Source organism: Ranitomeya variabilis, chromosome 2, assembly GCF_051348905.1.
Source record: "Ranitomeya variabilis isolate aRanVar5 chromosome 2, aRanVar5.hap1, whole genome shotgun sequence".
Taxonomy (NCBI): Eukaryota; Metazoa; Chordata; class Amphibia; order Anura; family Dendrobatidae; genus Ranitomeya; species Ranitomeya variabilis.
In genome coordinates, this window is record NC_135233.1 from 599,130,227 (window position 1) to 599,149,360 (window position 19,134).

The 19,134-nt window shown below is 44.3% G+C and overlaps 1 protein-coding gene across 2 annotated transcripts in view; it reads left to right on the forward strand.

The window, feature by feature from the left end:
- Positions 1-4,314: 4,314 nt before the first annotated feature.
- The window catches only part of LOC143807235 (IST1 homolog), a 33,586-nt gene continuing 18,766 nt past the window's right edge, over positions 4,315-19,134 (forward strand). Inside the window, exons 1-3 of one of the 2 annotated variants that reach the window (XM_077288560.1) lie at positions 4,315-4,349; positions 17,598-17,696; positions 18,568-18,748. In XM_077288560.1, the coding sequence (XP_077144675.1) occupies positions 17,609-17,696; positions 18,568-18,748 (269 nt within the window). In that variant the 5' untranslated portion in view covers positions 4,315-4,349; positions 17,598-17,608. Of the gene's footprint in view, positions 4,350-14,421; positions 14,474-17,597; positions 17,697-18,567; positions 18,749-19,134 lie in introns of those variants that run through there. The other variant, XM_077288559.1, reaches the window with a different exon arrangement.

A 19,134-nucleotide genomic window follows, 5' to 3' on the forward strand; every position in this document is an offset into this window, starting at 1 on the left:
TTTTTTTTTGGTACATAACTTAAGCAATTTCCTAGATGTCGGCAATGGTCCCGCTACTTACTGTATGTTCTTCTATTAATGGCACAATCTAGTCATTAAAGCTTTTTTTCATCTATTTTTTATAATCAGTATTGTTAACAATTAGAGGCAGTGCAGTCTGTACTTATATTACCTACCAGTTTAGAGAGGAACACAGCACAATCTGTGCCAATATTATTAAAAGAGAAAGACAAGGGGACAGTACTATCTGTTTTTATTACATTTACAAGAAGAAAGGACTGCAGAACAAACTGTGTCTAGATTATCTACAATTATAGTCAGGAACACAGCTCAATCTGTGCCTGTGTTATCTAAAGGGAAAGACAGGGAGGCAGCACTATCTGTCCTTACCTAATTTAGAGGTCTAGGGGAGGCAGTGCAATCCATACACTTATTATCTACTAGTTCAGTCAGGAATAAAGCATACTCGGTGCCCATTTTATCTTCCAGTACAGTTAGGAAGACAACACAATCTGTTCTTATATTATCTAAAGAGAAAGGCAGGAAGATAGTACTATCTGGACTTATATCATTTAGAGGGAGAAATATAAGCAGTGCAATCTGCGCCTTGATTATTTGAGGGTACAGTAAGGAACATAGCACAATCTGTGCTTATTTTATCGACAAAGAAAAACAAGGAGGCAGTTCTATCTGGACTTATATAATTTATGAAGGGAAAGTGCACTCTGTGCCTAGATTATCTATGAGTACTCTCAATAATACAGCAAAATCTGTGACTATAATCTCTAAAGTGAAAGACGGGATGCAGTACTGTCTGTGCTTATTACATTTATAGGGAGAAAGGGAGGCATTATCTACCTGTAGAGCACTATCTGTGCTTATATTATCTAAGGGGAAAGACAGGGAGGCAGCACTATCTGTGCTGACATTAGGGTACCGTCACACAGTGGCATTTTTATCGCTACGACGGCACGATTCGTGACGTTGTAGCGATATCGTTACGATCTCGCAGTGTCTGACACGCTACTGCGATCAGACACCCTGCTGAGAATCGTACGTCGTAGCAGATCGTTTCAAACTTTCTTTCGTCGCTTGATCACCCGCTGACATCGCTGGATCGTTGTGTGTGACAGCGATCCAGCGATGTGTTCGCTGGTAACCAGGGTAAACATCGGGTAACTAAGCGCAGGGCCGCGCTTAGTAACCCGATGTTTACCGTGGTTACCAGCGTAAAAGTAAAAAAAAAAAAACCGTACATACTCACCATCTGATGCCCGTCAGGTCCCTTGCCGTCTGCTTCCTGCTCTGACTGAATCCGGCCGTACAGTGAGAGCAGATCACAGCGGCGACGTCACCGCTGTGATCTGCTCTCACTTTCCGGCCGGCAGACAGTCAGAGAGGAAAGCAGACGGCAAGGGACCTGACGGACATCAGATAGTGAGTATGTACGGTTTGTTTTTTTTTACTTTTACGCTGGTAACCACGGTAAACATCGGGTTACTAAGCGCGGCCCTGCGCTTAGTTACCCGATGTTTACCCTGGTTACCCGGGGACTTCGGCATCGCTCCAGCGCCGTGATTGCACAGTGTGACCGCAGTCTACGACGCTGGAGCGATAATCATACGATCGCTGCGACGTCACGGATCGTGCCGTCGTAGCGATGTAAATGGTACTGTGTGACGGTACCCTTAGTTACAGCGAGAAAGGGAGGCAATACAATCCATAGCTATATTATCTATTGGTAAAGTCAGTAACACAGCACAATACAGGTCCTTCTCAAAAAATTAGCATATAGTGTTAAATTTCATTATTTACCATAATGTAATGATTACAATTAAACTTTCATATACTATAGATTCATTATCCACCAACTGAAATTTGTCAGGTCTTTTATTGTTTTAATACTGATGATTTTGGCATACAACTCCTGATAACCCAAAAAACCTGTCTCAATAAATTAGCATATCAAGAAAAGGTTCTCTAAATGACCTATTACCCTAATCTTCTGAATCAACTAATTAACTCTAAACACATGCAAAAGATACCTGAGGCTTTTAAAAACTCCCTGCCTGGTTCATTACTCAAAACCCCCATCATGGGTAAGACTAGCGACCTGACAGATGTCAAGAAGGCCATCATTGACACCCTCAAGCAAGAGGGTAAGACCCAGAAAGAAATTTCTCAACAAATAGGCTGTTCCCAGAGTGCTGTATCAAGGCACCTTAATGGTAAGTCTGTTGGAAGGAAACAATGTGGCAGAAAACGCTGTACAACGAGAAGAGGTGACCGGAACCTGAGGAAGCAGTGGAGAAGGACCGATTCCAGACCTTGGGGAACCTGAGGAAGCAGTGGACTGAGTCTGGTGTGGAAACATCCAGAGCCACCGTGCACAGGCGTGTGCAGGAAATGGGCTACAGGTGCCGCATTCCCCAGGTAAAGCCACTTTTGAACCATAAACAGCGGCAGAAGCGCCTGACCTGGGCTACAGAGAAGCAGCACTGGACTGTTGCTAAGTGGTCCCAAGTACTTTTTTCTGATGAAAGCAAATTTTGCATGTCATTAGGAAATCAAGGTGCCAGAGTCTGGAGGAAGACTGGGGAGAAGGAAATGCCAAAATGCCTGAAGTCCAGTGTCAAGTACCCACAGTCAGTGATGGTGTGGGGTGCCATGTCAGCTGCTGGTGTTGGTCCACTGTGTTTCATCAAGGGCAGGGTCAATGCAGCTAGCTATCAGGAGATTTTGGAGCACTTCATGCTTCCATCGGCTGAAATGCTTTATGGTGATGAAGATTTCATTTTTCAGCATGACCTGGCACCTGCTCACAGTGCCAAAACCACTGGTAAATGGTTTACTGACCATGGTATTACTGTGCTCAATTGGCCTGCCAACTCTCCTGACCTGAACCCCATAGAGAATCTGTGGGATATTGTGAAGAGAAAGTTGAGAGACGCAAGACCCAACACTCTGGATGAGCTTAAGGCCGCTATTGAAGCATCCTGGGCCTCCATAACATCTCAGCAGTGTCACAGGCTGATTGCCTCCATGCCACGCCGCATTGAAGCAGTCATTTCTGCCAAAGGATTCCCGACCAAGTATTGAGTGCATAACTGAACATTATTATTTGATGGTTTTTTTGTTTGGTATTAAAAAACACTTTTATTTGATTGGTCGGGTGAAATATGCTAATTTATTGAGACAGGTTTTTTGGGTTATCAGGAGTTGTATGCCAAAATCATCAGTATTAAAACAATAAAAGACCTGACAAATTTCAGTTGGTGGATAATGAATCTATAATATATGAAAGTTTAATTGTAATCATTACATTATGGTAAATAATGAAATTTAACACTAAATGCTAATTTTTTGAGAAGGACCTGTATGTGCCTTCATTAAGGGAACGACACAAAGGCAGTAATATCTGTGCCTACGAATGTACAGGGAGAAAGAGAACTATGCTTACCTTATCTACAAGTTTTCAGGAACATAACACAGTTTGAACTTATATTATCTGAAAGGAAAGCCAAGATGGTAGTATAGCAGGAGAGGGAGGCAATACAATTCATGCCTATATAATCTTCCCGTAATTAATCTTTCTTGATTAATGCATATTATGGTCTATATTTGTGAAGCGCCTAAATCTGAATATGTGGAAATGAACAATGCCAGATAAGTGTGGGACCAGTGGATGGATATGGTGCACACTAATAGTGCACAAACTCGTGAGTTATGTGGTCACCTAGTGGCTGTCATGTGAATTGCAGCCTGTCAGTGGTTTTGCCAAATCCCACTTATTAAACCTGACAGGGCACACCTGTGAAGTGAAAACCATTCTCGGTGACTACCTCTTGAAGCTCATCAAGAGAATGCCAAGAGTGTGCAAAGCAGTCATCAAAGCAAAAGGTGGCTACTTTGAGGAACCTACAATATAAGACATAATTTCAGTTGTTTCACACTTTTTGTTAAGTATATAATTCCACATGTGTTAATTCATAGTTTTGATGCCTTTAGTGTGAATGTACAATTTTCATAGTCATGAAAACACAGAAAAATCTTTAAATGAGAAGGTGTGTCCAAACTTTTGGTCTGTACTGTATATTAAAGTCACAATTCATCAGTATACTGTACATTGAACCTTCAGCTCATGGATATTTTTTTCTGGTTAGTTTCCTCATTTTCTAACATTTAATCTTTAGTGATAAATATTCAAATCGGGTATATAACATTACAGCTTAATTACTGGGGAAATATTAACCTACACACTTTGCACTCACACAATGTCAGCACTTTGGATCTACATACTACCTGCTGACCTCCTCCGCTGACAGGACCATGTAGCATCAGTCAGTAAGGTAAGTCCTATCCTTGTTCTACAGTTTTTGAACCTTCTCGTCATCTGAAAGTGTATTTCTATTTCTTGTGGGCCAGAATAAAAGAAGGAGCCGGTTGACGAAGAGATTAATACCGTTTACAGGACTATAGTGATTATATAGTTGCCAACTGTTTATACTATACTAGGGCTGTAATGGTCAGAAAAGCTCAGGGCACTAATTAATTGGCTTTTGTTGAGTGCAAAGCGGGTATTAAACTATAGTGTCCTGAACCGCCCGATACGTGATGTGCCAAAGCTTCTTCAATGGGGCGATCAACCCATTGAAGAAGCTTTGGCGAAACTCTCATCAGCATTTCAGATAGAGCCTCCACAGGACATTATTACGGTCACTATGACCATACAATAGTCTGATACCTCTTTTGCACTTTTGTCACTTTTTTCATGTGTTTTAACTTAGGACTATGGAAATTAGCCATTATACAGTTATATGAAAAAGTTTGGGCACCCTGTAATAATTATAGGGGATAACTCAGGAGACTCTTTGAGTGGAACAAGACAACTACAGGACACAGTTTTATAAGTGGTAAAGTCTATATTATCACACGGTGATTCAAACAGGTGCAGAGAGAAACTCAAGTCCACAACACTTGGTGCAAATAATAAACGCAGCTTAGCAGTCTATAGGAAACTTCAGAGGAAAATGCAATCACGCAGAAAGTCTATGAAGCACAGTTAGTCTTGAGGATACTTGACACGAATAAATCCTTGTCTTAGTCCAGGCACAGATAGATATGCTTATTAGGCAGTTCAAATCATATCTTAGCTCAACCAGGGAGGCCTGGTTAATAGTCTCAGGTTATTGCAAATCAGCAACAGCTTACATGACCAGCAAATGCAGATGGAAGTAAACACGAACAGCAGATGAAGGAGGATTACTGGAAACTTGTGTATGCAGCAGGAACTCAGAGCAGAGTAGCAGGATCACCACACAGGTTCACAGGAGCAGGTGTATAGCCAGGGAGTAATCAGAGGTCAGGAGCTGGATGCAAGGCAGAATACTCTAGCACAGACTGAAGGCTGGGGTGGAGTTTTATAGCAGGAGACACAGTGCACATGAGACCAAAGATGCCATCTTGGAAAAGGGCAGTAATGTACAAAAGGTAAAAAATGTTCAGAGTCCTGACACACCCCTATTAATCTTAAGGCTAGGTTCCCATTGCGTTAGGGCAATCCGTTTAGCGCTAGTGGATTGCACTAACGCAATGTTTATTTAGGGGCCGCGTTAGGGGTCGCGTTAACGTCCCCGCTCTCGCAGATCCCCGATCTGCGAGAGCGGGGAACGGACCTCGGGTGCGCCGCGGACGCTGCAAGCAGCGTCCGAGGCGAGTTACAAAAGAACGGCACATCGCTAGCGCGAGCCGAAAAAGGCACGCGCTAGCGATGCGCTACAGGGAAACTTCACATTGCTGTCAATGGGTGCGCTAATGGACCCGTTGCACGGCGTTAATTGCGACATTTTCGCCATGCAACGCTGTCCGTTAGCGTGCACACATTAACTCAATGTGAACCTAGCCTAAGCTTAATGTTTTATAAAAATTGTTTTTTGCAACAGCTATTTCAGTTTCATATATCTAATAACTGTTGGACACAGTAATGTTTCTGCCTTGAAATTAGGTTTATTGTACTAACAGAAAATGTGCAATCTGCATTCAAACAAAACTTGACAGGTGCATAAGTATGGGCACCCTTATCATTTTCTTGTTTTACATACTCCTACCTACTTTTTACTAACTTACTAAAGCACTTTTTTGGTTTTGTAACCTCATTGAGTTTTGAACTTCATAGCCAGGTGTATGCAATCATGAGAAAAGCTACTTAAAGTGACCACTTGCAAGTTGTTCTCCTGTTTGAATCTCCTCTGAAGAGTGGCATCATGGGCTCCTCAAAACAACTGTCAAATGATCTGAAAACAAAGATTATTCAACATAGTTGTTCAGGGGAAGGATACAAAAAGCTGTCTCAGAGATCTAACCTGTCAATTTCCACTGTGAGGAACATAGTAAGGAAATGGAAGAACACAGGTACAGTTCTTGATAAGGCCAGAAGTGGCAGGCCAAGAAAAACATCAGAAAGGCAGAGAAGAAGAATGGTGAGATCAGTCAAGGACAATCCTCAGATCATCTCCAGAGAGCTGCAGCATCAACTTGCTGCAGATGGTGTCACTGTGCATCGGTCAACTATACAACGCACTTTGCACAAGGAGAAGCTGTATGGGAGAGGGATGCGAAAGAAGCCGTTTCTGCAAGCACGCCACAAACAGAGTCGGCTGAGGTATGCAAAAGCACATTTGGAGAAGCCAATTTCTTTTTTGGAAGAAGGTCCTGTGGACTGATGAAACCAAGATTGAGTTGTTTGGTCATACAAAAAGGCGTTATGCATGGCGGCAAAAAAACACAGCATTCCAAGAAAAACACTTGCTACCCACAGTAGAATTTGGTGGAGGTTCCATCATGCTTTGGGGCTGTGTGGCCAATGCCGGCACCGGGAATCTTGTTAAAGTTGAGGGACGCATGGATTCCTCTCAGTATCAGCAAATTCTTGACAATAATGTTCATGAATCAGTGACAAAGTTGAAGTTACGCAGGGGATGGATCTTTCAGCAAGACAATGATCCAAAACACCGCTCCAAATCTACTCAGGCATTCATGCAGAGGAACAATTACACTGTTCTGGAATGGCCATCCCAGTCCCCAGACCTGAATATCATTGAACATCTGTGGGATCATTTGAAGAGGGCTGTCCATGCTCGGTGACCATCAAACTTAACTGAACTGGAATTGTTTTGTAAAGAGGAATGGTCAAAAATACCTTCATCCAGGATCCAGGAACTCATTAAAAGCTACAGGAAGCGACTAGAGGCTGTTATTTTTGCAAAAGGAGGATCTACTTAATATTAATGTCACTTTTCTGGTGAGGTACCCATACTTATGCACCTGTCAAATTTTGTTTGAATGCAGATTGCACATTTTCTGTTAGATATATGAAACTGAAATAGCTGTTGCAAAAACATTTTTTTTTATAAACATTAAGCTTAAGATTAATAGGGGTGCCCAAACTTTTTCATATAACTGTATATACACTGAGTAGAACTTCTATCGGTACTCTATGAGGTTATTTACTACATTAATGTTGCTGATTTTCCATGCAACTTCTTTGGTCTCTTTTACACTCACCATGAAGTGATACTTTCTTTCTAATTTTGACAACATTTTATAGTGGTGACATGTCATCCATAATAACGGTCACATTGCACACATTGGAGCCGCCATTTATTCCAGTGGAATAATGAAAATACATATAGTAAAAATCAGTATTCTGCATTCTTCTCAATGCAAAAATGACACATAACGCATATATAGGGGAACCTTGGAAATTATTTATTTTGATTGAAGAAAGTTAGACCAAGAGCAATTTCTCTCTAAAGGACTCTCTAAGCCAGGGGCCCCCAACCTGTAGATTGAGAGCGACATATGGCTTGTAGTCCCATGATTTGTGGCTCGCGGTTGTCTGCCAGCTTGGTGCTTTAGCTCCAGGCAGGGCCAGCATTAGGGGCAGGCGGACCAGGCAGATGCATACGGCCCCGCTCCTCCAAGGGCCCCCAGCCAGAGGCGTGCTGCTAATAGCAGCAACCACACGGCCAGTATGGGTCCCGGCGTCGTACCGCCACAACGCGCATTCAGTTTATCGTCTTCATAGATGCCAATACATCTGCAAGCAGTGATGGAGGAGAGAGCGTCAGATGACACTCCTTCCATCATTTCCCCTCTGCTTATGACTCAGGGGATGCGTGATGAAGTCACTTCATTGTACGCAGCGATGTGCCAGCCGTGGAGCCGATGAGACGTGCTGCAGAAGCCAGAGCAGCAGTGGAACAGGGAGAGGTGAGTATTGTGTGTCTGCATTATAGTGTGTGTGGGGCTGCACTATATTGTGTGTATGGGGGCTGCATTATACAGTGTATGTGGGGGGCTGCATTATACCGCATGTGGGGGGAATGCACTATACAGTGTGTGGGGGCTGCACTATACTGTGTGAGTATGGGGGCTACATTATACTGTGAGTAGGGGCTGCACTATACTGTGTGTGTGAGGGGCTGAATTACACTGTGAGGGGGCTGCACTATACTGTGTGTGGCTGCAGTATACTCTCTGGGTGGCTACAGTATACTCTCAGGGTGGCTGCAGTATACTCTGAGGGGGGCTGCAGTATTTTCTGAGAGGGGATGCAGTATACTCTGAGGGGGCTGCACTATACTGTGTGTGGGGGGCTTCATTATACTGTGTGTGTGTGCAGCTGCATTATACACTGAGGGGGCTGCATTATACTGTGAGAGGGGCTGCATTATACTCTGAGGGGGCTACAGTATACTCTGAGGGGGGCTGCATTATACTCTATGAGGGGAACTGCAGTATACTCTATGAGAGTGGCTGCAGTATACTCTGAGAGGGTCTGCAGTATACTCTGAGGGGGCTGCATTATACTTTGGGGGGTTGCATTATTCTATGAGGGGGGCTGCAGTATACTCTATCAAAGACCATGAGGAGTGCATTATACTATATGTACTATATGGGACCTGCATTATACTTTATGTGGGATATCTGTCCGTACCATTCTTCCTCAGCCGGGGAAAGAAACTCGGGAACAAGTGTTGAACGACTTCAATATTGTCGATCTCACTCATTTAAGGGTCTGAACTCAGCGCATGGAAATACAACCGAAACGTTTCTGTGTGATGGTGCAATATGTGAGAGTTTGGGGCCCCACTTTAAACTTTTGCCCAGGGCCCCCACTTTGTCTAAAACTGGCTTTGGCTCCAGGTCTAACAAATAGATATGAGGAGCACATCTCAAATACTGAATCCTCTGTAAGAGAAGTGGGACCTGAATGTGGCTCTCAAGGTCAGAAACGTAGGGAACCACTGCTCTAAGCCATAAGTCAGGCATGTGATAAGATAAACTTTGTGTCCCTTATTTGAAGGAGTTTCCCCAGGGTTGTAACTGTAGTGGGTGCAGAGGTTGCAGTCACACCCAAGCCCTGGATTCTACGTGGGGCCAAAAGGTCCTTTTTCTCATATGGGAGACAAATATTAATGAAGACCCATGAAATTTCATGTATGTGTTGAAGGATTTGCATTGGGGACAATGAGCTTCATGCTGCCCCACTGAGGTTACCCATCATAGTTAATTATGGTCAAGGTTTGACCAGATTCAACAGGGTTATTATTATTATTTATTTATATAGCACCATTAATTCCATGGTGCTGTACATGAGAAAGGGGTTACATACAGAGTTATAGATATCATTTACAGTAAACAGGTTTACAGTGACACACTGGTACAGAGGGGAGAGGACCCTGTCCTTGCGGACTTACAGTCTATGGGGGGGGTTATGGACCACAACAGAAGGTGACTTGCTGTACAGTCATAAACAACAAGAGCTTCATGTTGTGTAGGTACAGACCTGACCAATGGCACAGAGCGGGCAGGACTTGATGTAAATCATGTTCATTAGCAAGCAACAAGACTGCAAGGAATGCAGGATGGCAGGGAAACAAGTGCAGCAAGATACATCAGAAGACACAGAGACAGGAATGTGGATATGCACAGGAACTGTAGATGCAGAGTCAGTCCAGGACTGGCAGCAAGCAAATGGTTAACCCTAGAACGCATACCCATAGAAATCTACACATTCACGCACCTGGGGCCTTTTAGGCCTGTTTACAATTATCATAGAATAACTCAAATAAAAATACTTTTCAAAGTTTATTGCAAAGTAAGGATGCATTCCCACTAGCGCAGGGGTCCGCCAGGAGGGGATCCGTAATGGATCTGACCTCCTGGTGACCCCAGCTAAGGCTGGCGGAATCCCGCCATTCCGGCAGCCTTAGCTGGAGTTACCAGGAGGTCAGATCCATTATGGGTGTGAGGTTACTAGGGAGAGGAAGGAAAGTGGACCCACTGGACCGTGATGACGATCCCCTCACGGACGAGCTGACCAGGTGGACCGCCCCCTATACAGGGAGTGTTAGGGGCAGGCCCGTGAGGGACTACCACCACGGAAGCTGGGGAAGCACAATAGAACAGCAAAGGGTAAAAGAGGAACCAGACCGAAGGAAGAGGGAGAAACACAGGGCTATGGTGACACAGGACTGATGGGACTGAGAGGGCAGGAGGACCGGCAACACAGGGACAGCAGGAGGACCGGCAACACAGGGACGGCAGGAGGACCGGCAACACAGGGACGGCAGGAGGACCGGCAACACAGGGACGGCAGGAGGACCGGCAACACAGGGACTGCAGGAGGACCGGCAACACAGGGACGGCAGGAGGACCGGCAACACAGGGACGGCAGGAGGACCGGCAACACAGGGACTGCAGGAGGACCGGCAACACAGGGACGGCAGGAGGACCGGCAACACAGGGACGGCAGGAGGACCGGCAACACAGGGACGGCAGGAGGACCGGCAACACAGGGACTGCAGGAGGACCGGCAACACAGGGACGGCAGGAGGACCGGCAACACAGGGACGGCAGGAGGAGCCAAGAGCACTAGCATAGCACAAGTGATCTACAGGCACAGAGAGGCGGACGGAAGCTGCTTACATACCAGGACAGCGAGGCACTTCCGGGTGAGGGTCCTCCATGAAGAGAGAGAGGAGGGAAGGAGTGTCGCCAGGAAGGTTAGAGGTGCACGCGCGCAGTGCTGAATCTGGCGTGCGCGCACACCCGACGAGCAGCAGAACCCAGACAGCCTGCAGGGAGGAGACATGGAGAAGAGGACGCCGCAGGAGAGGAGGCGTGCCGAGACGCCGAAGACAGGTGAGCATGAGGCGGCAGCGGCGTAACAGTACCCCCGTCCTTACACCTCCCCTTACCCCTAAGGCTGGAAAGAAATCTAGCTAAGATACGAGGGGCCTGAATGTTCTCCCGAGGCTCCCAGGATCTTTCCTCAGGCCCAAAACCCTTCCAGTCCACCAAAAACAAAGTTTTACCCCTGCGCTTTTTCATGGCTAAAATGTCCTTAATCTCAAAATTATTATCCGCAGAAACAGGGGAAGGTGAAGACAAGGCAGAGGCATGAAACTGATTAAAGATTACGGGTTTCAGAAGAGAAACATGAAAGGAATTGGGAATGCGAAGAGAGGCCGGAAGCTTCAGTTTGTAAGAAACATCGTTAATACGTGTCAAGACCTCGAAAGGACCAATAAAGCAAGGACCAAGTTTGTGCGAAGGGATTTTAAGGCGAATAAATTTAGACGAAAGCCAAACCTTATCCCCCGGACGAAATATAGGGGAATCAAGACGCCTCTTATCCGCATGACTCTTCATCCTAAGTTGAGCTAGTTCTAGGGCAGACTTGGTCTCCTGCCAGATCCTGGAGAATTCCCTAGACAGAAGCTCCGACGCAGGCACAGACGAGACAGGAGGGACCGGTAGAGGAAGTCCAGGGTTTAGTCCATAAACGACAAAAAATGGAGACTTGGCAGAGGCTTCACTGGTGTGATTATTATAAGAAAACTCTGCCCATGGCAGTAAGTCGGACCAATCATTATGATGAGCGTTGGTGAAGTGCCGGAGATAAGTTACCAAAGTTTGGTTAGTACGTTCCACTTGGCCGTTGGACTGAGGATGATAGGCTGAGGAAAAGTCGAGCGAGATGTTCATCGACTTACAGAGAGACCTCCAGAACCGAGCGGTGAACTGGACACCACGGTCAGAAACGATATGTTGAGGTAGACCATGAAGGCGAAAAATATGTTGAACAAAAATCTTCGCCAACACAGGAGCTGATGGCAAATCTGAGAGAGGAATGAAATGAGCCATTTTCGAGAAACGATCCACAACCACGAGGATGACGGAGCAACCAGAGGAACGAGGCAAGTCAGTAATAAAATCTACTGCAATATGTTGCCACGGAGCAGAGGGTACAGGAAGAGGATGCAAAAGACCAGAAGGCAAGTGTCTAGGAACCTTGTTCTTGGCACAAGATGGACAAGACTCGACAAAACTTCGGACATCCTTCAAAAGAGTTGACCACCATTAGTAGCGGGATATGAGGTTGTAGGTCTTTTTGAAACCAACATGACCCGCCAGTTTGGAGGCATGACCCCAAAGTAAAACACGTCTCTTGTCTTTCTCAGAAACAAAAGTCTTACCCGGCGGTAAAGAAGTCAGGGAGATTGGGGCCACCGTGATGACGATCCCCTCACGGACGAGCTGACCAGGTGGACCGCCCCCTATACAGGGAGTGTTAGGGGCAGGCCCGTGAGGGACTACCACCACGGAAGCTGGGGAAGCACAATAGAACAGCAAAGGGTAAAAGAGGAACCAGACCGAAGGAAGAGGGAGAAACACAGGGCTATGGTGACACAGGACTGATGGGACTGAGAGGGCAGGAGGACCGGCAACACAGGGACGGCAGGAGGACCGGCAACACAGGGACGGCAGGAGGACCGGCAACACAGGGACGGCAGGAGGACCGGCAACACAGGGACTGCAGGAGGACCGGCAACACAGGGACGGCAGGAGGACCGGCAACACAGGGATGGCAGGAGGACCGGCAACACAGGGACGGCAGGAGGACCGGCAACACAGGGACTGCAGGAGGACCGGCAACACAGGGACGGCAGGAGGACCGGCAACACAGGGACGGCAGGAGGAGCCAAGAGCACTAGCATAGCACAAGTGATCTACAGGCACAGAGAGGCGGACGGAAGCTGCTTACATACCAGGACAGCGAGGCACTTCCGGGTGAGGGTCCTCCAGGAAGAGAGAGAGGAGAGAAGGAGTGTCGCCAGGAAGGTTAGAGGTGCACGCGCGCAGTGCTGAATCTGGCGTGCGCGCGCACCCGACGAGCAGCAGAACCCAGACAGCCTGCAGGGAGGAGACATGGAGAAGAGGACGCCGCAGGAGAGGAGGCGTGCCGAGACGCCGAAGACAGGTGAGCATGAGGCGGCAGCGGCGTAACAATGGGTCCCCTTCTGGCGAACCCCAGCGCTACTGGGAACACAGCCTAAGATGTGTATATTTCAAAACATAATTATGTGCATAAAACAACAAAAAAGTAAGTAAACGGGCACGCCAAATATAGGCATTTTTTTAATGAAAACATTTATTGGTTGTAGCAAACAAATATTTATTTGTAACTTTACATATTCCCCCAACAATTCTTGCATATTATTTTTTCGGCTGAATGTTCCTTGCATACATTTTGTCCGCAAGTAGAACAGAAACGCTCCGATTTTCTTTCCTTCTTTGCTGGACAAATATAGCAGCGCTGTCATGCAGAATCCACACTCTTCCCAGCAATAGCAGAGTCATAAAAATTCTTCCCCAGTTAACAATACAGACTAAAAGACTGAGTATCACATGTAAACCTAGTACAGGCCTAAAAGGCCCCAGGTGCGTGAATATGGGGGTAGTCCCCAAAAAACAGTGTGTGAACAGCACCAGTATTAGCAGAGAATCTTTCAGTATGCTTACAGTAGACAAATGGTTAACTGCAGTTCTGACCACCAATGAGACTCTGTCATATACTTCCATGTACTTTCATATCTCCTCAGTCCAATATTATGTCGTATAAACCTGTATAATGTTCTATTTATGATTACGTTCCTTAAGTAAGTGAATGTTTCTACATCAGTGTAGTCATATATTGTACAACTGCAGCAACATCAATTATAATTAACCATTACAACTGTAATAAAGTGCATTAAATGCTCTAATAATATGCACTTTAATAAAGTTAATGTTGTTTCATAGTATCTGTATAGGGGATCTCTATTTCTGGCTTGATAATTAATATAATGCCGCAACCATAATTTGGTCATTTCTGTCCATGTTCCATGTCTCACTGCAAATAAGTTACGTGACCATAATTCTTACAGATGTTGTCACGCTTATTGGTCATTATAAAAGAAAAAAAGTCACATTTTTTTCTCTTGCTGAATTCCTTGTGCAGTAAAAGGTGTTTAATTTTTAATGAGGTATTATACACATTTATAATTTACAGCTTTGTGCTGCGACGTCCTACTCTGCTGGATACCTGTCCTTGTCTTCTGTGCTGCTGGGACTTGATGCTCAGGTGAGTCTTTCATGGTCATACATGATATGATTTGTAAAATGTTATGTTTTATTGGTGATTGTTCTAAATATATTTGTAAATATCTATCAAGCTCTCATATTAAAATTGAAAAATGGATCTTGTCTTGGGCTGAGACCATCCAACTCCCCCTCTTCTGCAAAGAGGTAATTGAAGTTAGAATCTAATGGATAGCAGATACCCCAGCTTGCCTAGAAATGCAGAGGGTGAAAGATTTATAGGCCTTGCCTGCATATGTCTTAGAACTACAAACTGATGTGAGCTTCTTTATTCCATTCAAACTATTATGTATACTGAGGTTTTTATGAACGGCATAGATATGTTAGATATGAAATTCATATTTTCAGAGTTGTGGCGAACGTAATGTCTTACATCACTGGGTGGTGACCATAACACCTTCAAATTAAATATCAGTGAGATGGATGATGCTATCCATGCCATGTTTCCTATTTATATAAAGGTGAAATCGTAATAGGAAACATGACAGTAATATCTCCCACCTGGGACCTCTAGGGGTGAAGATATCATAGAATTTGAAATCTTGAAATTTTCTAAGACTGAGCCACATCCTATGGTTTTCTGAAGACCAGCCCTCTTGAGAGTCACCAGAGGGAGGGTGTGTGGGCGTAACTTGTGTTGATAAAAGCAAATGCCAAATTATATTCTTGGTCAGCCTGGGAGATGCAGTTTTCTGTAGTTTTGCCTCTACAAAATGAAGAGCTCCCTTTCATAAAAGACAGAGCCAACCCTGCAACATCAGGTTTAGTACATTTCTTTTGTTTAACTTTTTTATCTACTATATAGTTGTCTAAGGGTCACTTCCGTCTGTCCTTCTGTCTGTCTGTCACGGATATTCATTGGTCGCGGCCTCTGTCTGTCATGGAAATCCAAGTCGCTGATTGGTCGTGGCAAAACGCCCACGACCATTGCCACGACCAATCAGCAACGGCCACAGTCCGGCGGCAAAATGGCCGCTCTTTCCTCCCCGCAGTCAGTGCCCGCTCCATACTCCCCTCCAGTCAGCCCTCACACAGGGTTAATGCCAGCATTACCGGAGCGCGGTGTAACGCACTCCAGTAACGCAGCTATTAACCCTGTGTGACCAACTTTTTACTATTGATGCTGCGTATGCAGCATCAATAGTAAAAAGATCTAATGTTACAAATAAGAATAATAAAAAAAAAAGGTTATTCTCTGTGTGACCAACTTTTTACTATTGATGATGCATATGCAGCATCAATAGTAAAAAGATCTAATGTTACAAATAAGAATAATAAAAAAAAAAGGTTATTCTCACCCTCCGACGTCGTGGCTGTCCTCGGCAGTGCAAGCGGCAGGTTCCGGTGCCAAGGATGCTATACGAGAAGGACCTTCCATGAAGTCACGGTCATGTGACCGCGATGTCATCACAGGTCCTGCGCTCATACCAACCCTGGGACCGGAAGCTGCCACGTGCACTGCACACAGGCGCCAGGACTTCAACGGGCCTTCGGAAGGTGAGTATATGTTTATTTTTTATTTTACTTCACTGGGCAATATACTACGTGGCTGGGAAATATACTATGTGACTGTGCAATATACTACGTGGCTGGGAAATATACTACGTGACTGTGCAATATACTACGTGGCTGGGAAATATACTACGTGGCTGACCAATATACTAAATACTACGTGGCTGGGCAATATACTACATGGCTGGGCAATATACTACGTCACTGGGCAATATACTACGTTACTGGGCAATATACTACGTGGCTGGGCAATATGACTGGGCAATATACTACGTTACTGGGCAATATACTGCATTACTGGGCAATATACTACGTGGCTGGGCAATATACTGCGTCACTGGGCAATATACTACGTTACTGGGCAATATACTACGTGGCTGGGCAATATACTACGTGGCTGGGCAATATACTACGTGGCTGGGCAATATACTATGTGGCTGGGCAATATACTACATGGCTGGGCAATATACTACGTGACTGGGCAATATACTACGTGGGCTGTGCAATATACTACGTGGGCTGTGCAATATACTACGTGGACTGTGCAACATACTACGTGGCTGGGCAATATACTACGTGGCTGGGCAATATACTACGTGGACATGCATATTCTAGAATACCCGATGCGTTAGAATCGGGTCACCATCTAGTTTAACATAATTGTTTATACTGTACTGTTTTGTAACATCTTTGTATATTTTTATAAATGCCGCCTACTTTTTTTGAATTAAATACATAAAATGTAATAGCTGTGTTCCTCTTTGTATGTTAACCTCATGCCTGAAAGAATACGCTATTTCAACAGGCGTCCAATCGACCTCTATAACCGATTAGTAGTGTCAGCTTGTAGTTTTTTTGTTATGGTGGAGCTGGCAGTGACTGTACCGGGGTATATACATATTGAATGTGTTGGAATCAGAGGAGTATATACCATACGCTCACTGTGAGTCCTTTGGTAACTGGCCTTGTAGGGAAAACAGATGTGGCCTTTTCCATTACTCTTTGGTCAATCGTGTAATTGCTCTGGTGGTTGGAGGCAGCAAAGTGCCATCCCCTGACAGTGAGGGTTTTTATTGATGCTTTGTAGTAGTTTCATAAGCCAGCAAAAATGAAAATAGTTCATCTGTAGTGGATGAGTTGGTGCTGTCAAAGCAAATCTATATCCACTGTGTAAGAGCTGCTACTGATGAAGGGGCAGCAAAAGTGGAAACCACTCATGACACTATTTTATGGCTACAATAGTGGCAACCGAGACAAAAAATATATCAGACATTTGCAACATGTCATCATAGAGTCAAGATTAAAGGTCTTGTCTGGGACTGGGACATAGTGATGACCAATCCATATCCATAGGACAGATCATCAATGTAAGATTGGAGGGCATCCGACACTTAGGACCCTAACCGATCGGCTAATATCTGCTCCTGCAGCGGCCAGTTGTAAGCAATGTATGCAGCGGAGAACAGTGTGAATGCTCAGTATCTGTATTAATTAGCAAATATTCTGAGCACATATTGCTGTAAAAGAACTAAAGTAAAGGGAATAGAGGAGAATATGAGGACTAACATAGTAACGTGTATAATTGTGGTTTTTAGGTATTCTAAGCATGTTTGGAACAAAGTTTAAAGCTCAGAACCTGAGTGCCAGCCTAAAAAATGTCAACAGCCAAATAGAAAAGGTGAAAGAGAACAAAAGTAAGTATAAGTAAGGGGCGCTTATAAGTTAAAGAGAACCATCTACCCTACCAACAATTCTTTATAGTGATATTAATAGGTTTATAAACATATCACTGATTCTATATACAGTATACTGTGCATATATACAGTATATATTGTTCAGCTTCTAGTTACACTTAAAATGTCTTTTATGGAACTCGGCAGGAGGTTGTTCCAAACATCTTGGAAAACTAACTACAAATCTGTATATGAGGCTTGTGCAAATCCTTCTGTCTCTTCATGTGATCCCAGACAGACTGGATGAGGTGAGATCAGGGCTCTGTGGGGGCCGGATTATCACTTCCAAGACCCCAGGATTAATGCAGTAGATGAAGGACATGTCATGCTTCATGCCCTTCCTTCCAAAACTGTGCAAAACCTGACGAAGGCAAAGGGCGGTCACCAAATATTGATGCAATTTAGATTTCCCTTTTGTTCATTCATTTTCTATTGTGTTACTTGATAAACATAAACTATTAACGCTTCCAATTTTGAAAGCCCCTTATTCATAAAATACAACATTAAGAATGAAAAGTCGTGAAATCACAGGATGGATAGACATGTTAATAGTATAGAAATGATGAAAAAGTGGAAGCAAAAATTTAAAAGCATCTTGATTTAGTATCAAGTATGAGTGCCACACGCAGAAATTCCTGCACTTGATGGTTGTTTAAGGAATGTTCTGCATACAAATCATCAAGATCCTCTGCTGGCAGCTCCTCTATACCGCTGAAGTGTCATGGAGGCGGTGCCACTTTCCTGAAGAGTCACTCTGTCCTGTCTGATAATCACAGTGTGGGGTCTTCATCAGTGGAATAAACAGTGATCTATTTTTTTTCTACTTTTACAGGTAAAACAGAGGGACAGACTAAGAAAGAGATTGTACAGCACTTAGAAGCCAAAAGGGAATCTAGAGCCAGAATCGCAATGGAAAAAGTTATCCAACAAGAAAATCAGATTGAAGCCCTGGAGATGGTCCAGATATGTTGCGATACACTGTATAAAAAAATTGGATTAATCCAATCTATGGAGTAAGAAAGTGACATCTTTATCCTTACATCCTGGTCTGCAATGCAACAGTTCTGCAAAATAATGATGCATAATCTCAGTTCCTACTGAACTGGGAGTCAATTGCAGGTGTGAAATCAAATGTAACCACATCTTCCATTTACTATAATGCAGAGTGATTGCACGGACCCCTATTCTTGCGGTCACTGGGGATCCATAGGGTCATATCAGGGCTGGTTCCAGATTTATACTCCCAATTGGACCCCCTTTGTTTTCAATTTTTCTTCGTAGCCTTCCAATAGCTATGAATTCTTTACATTTTTCGATTGTTACAAGCTATAGTTTTTATCATTAGCATTTTGGGGACTATGCAACTTTACGATATTTGTCAATTTATAACACCGTCTGA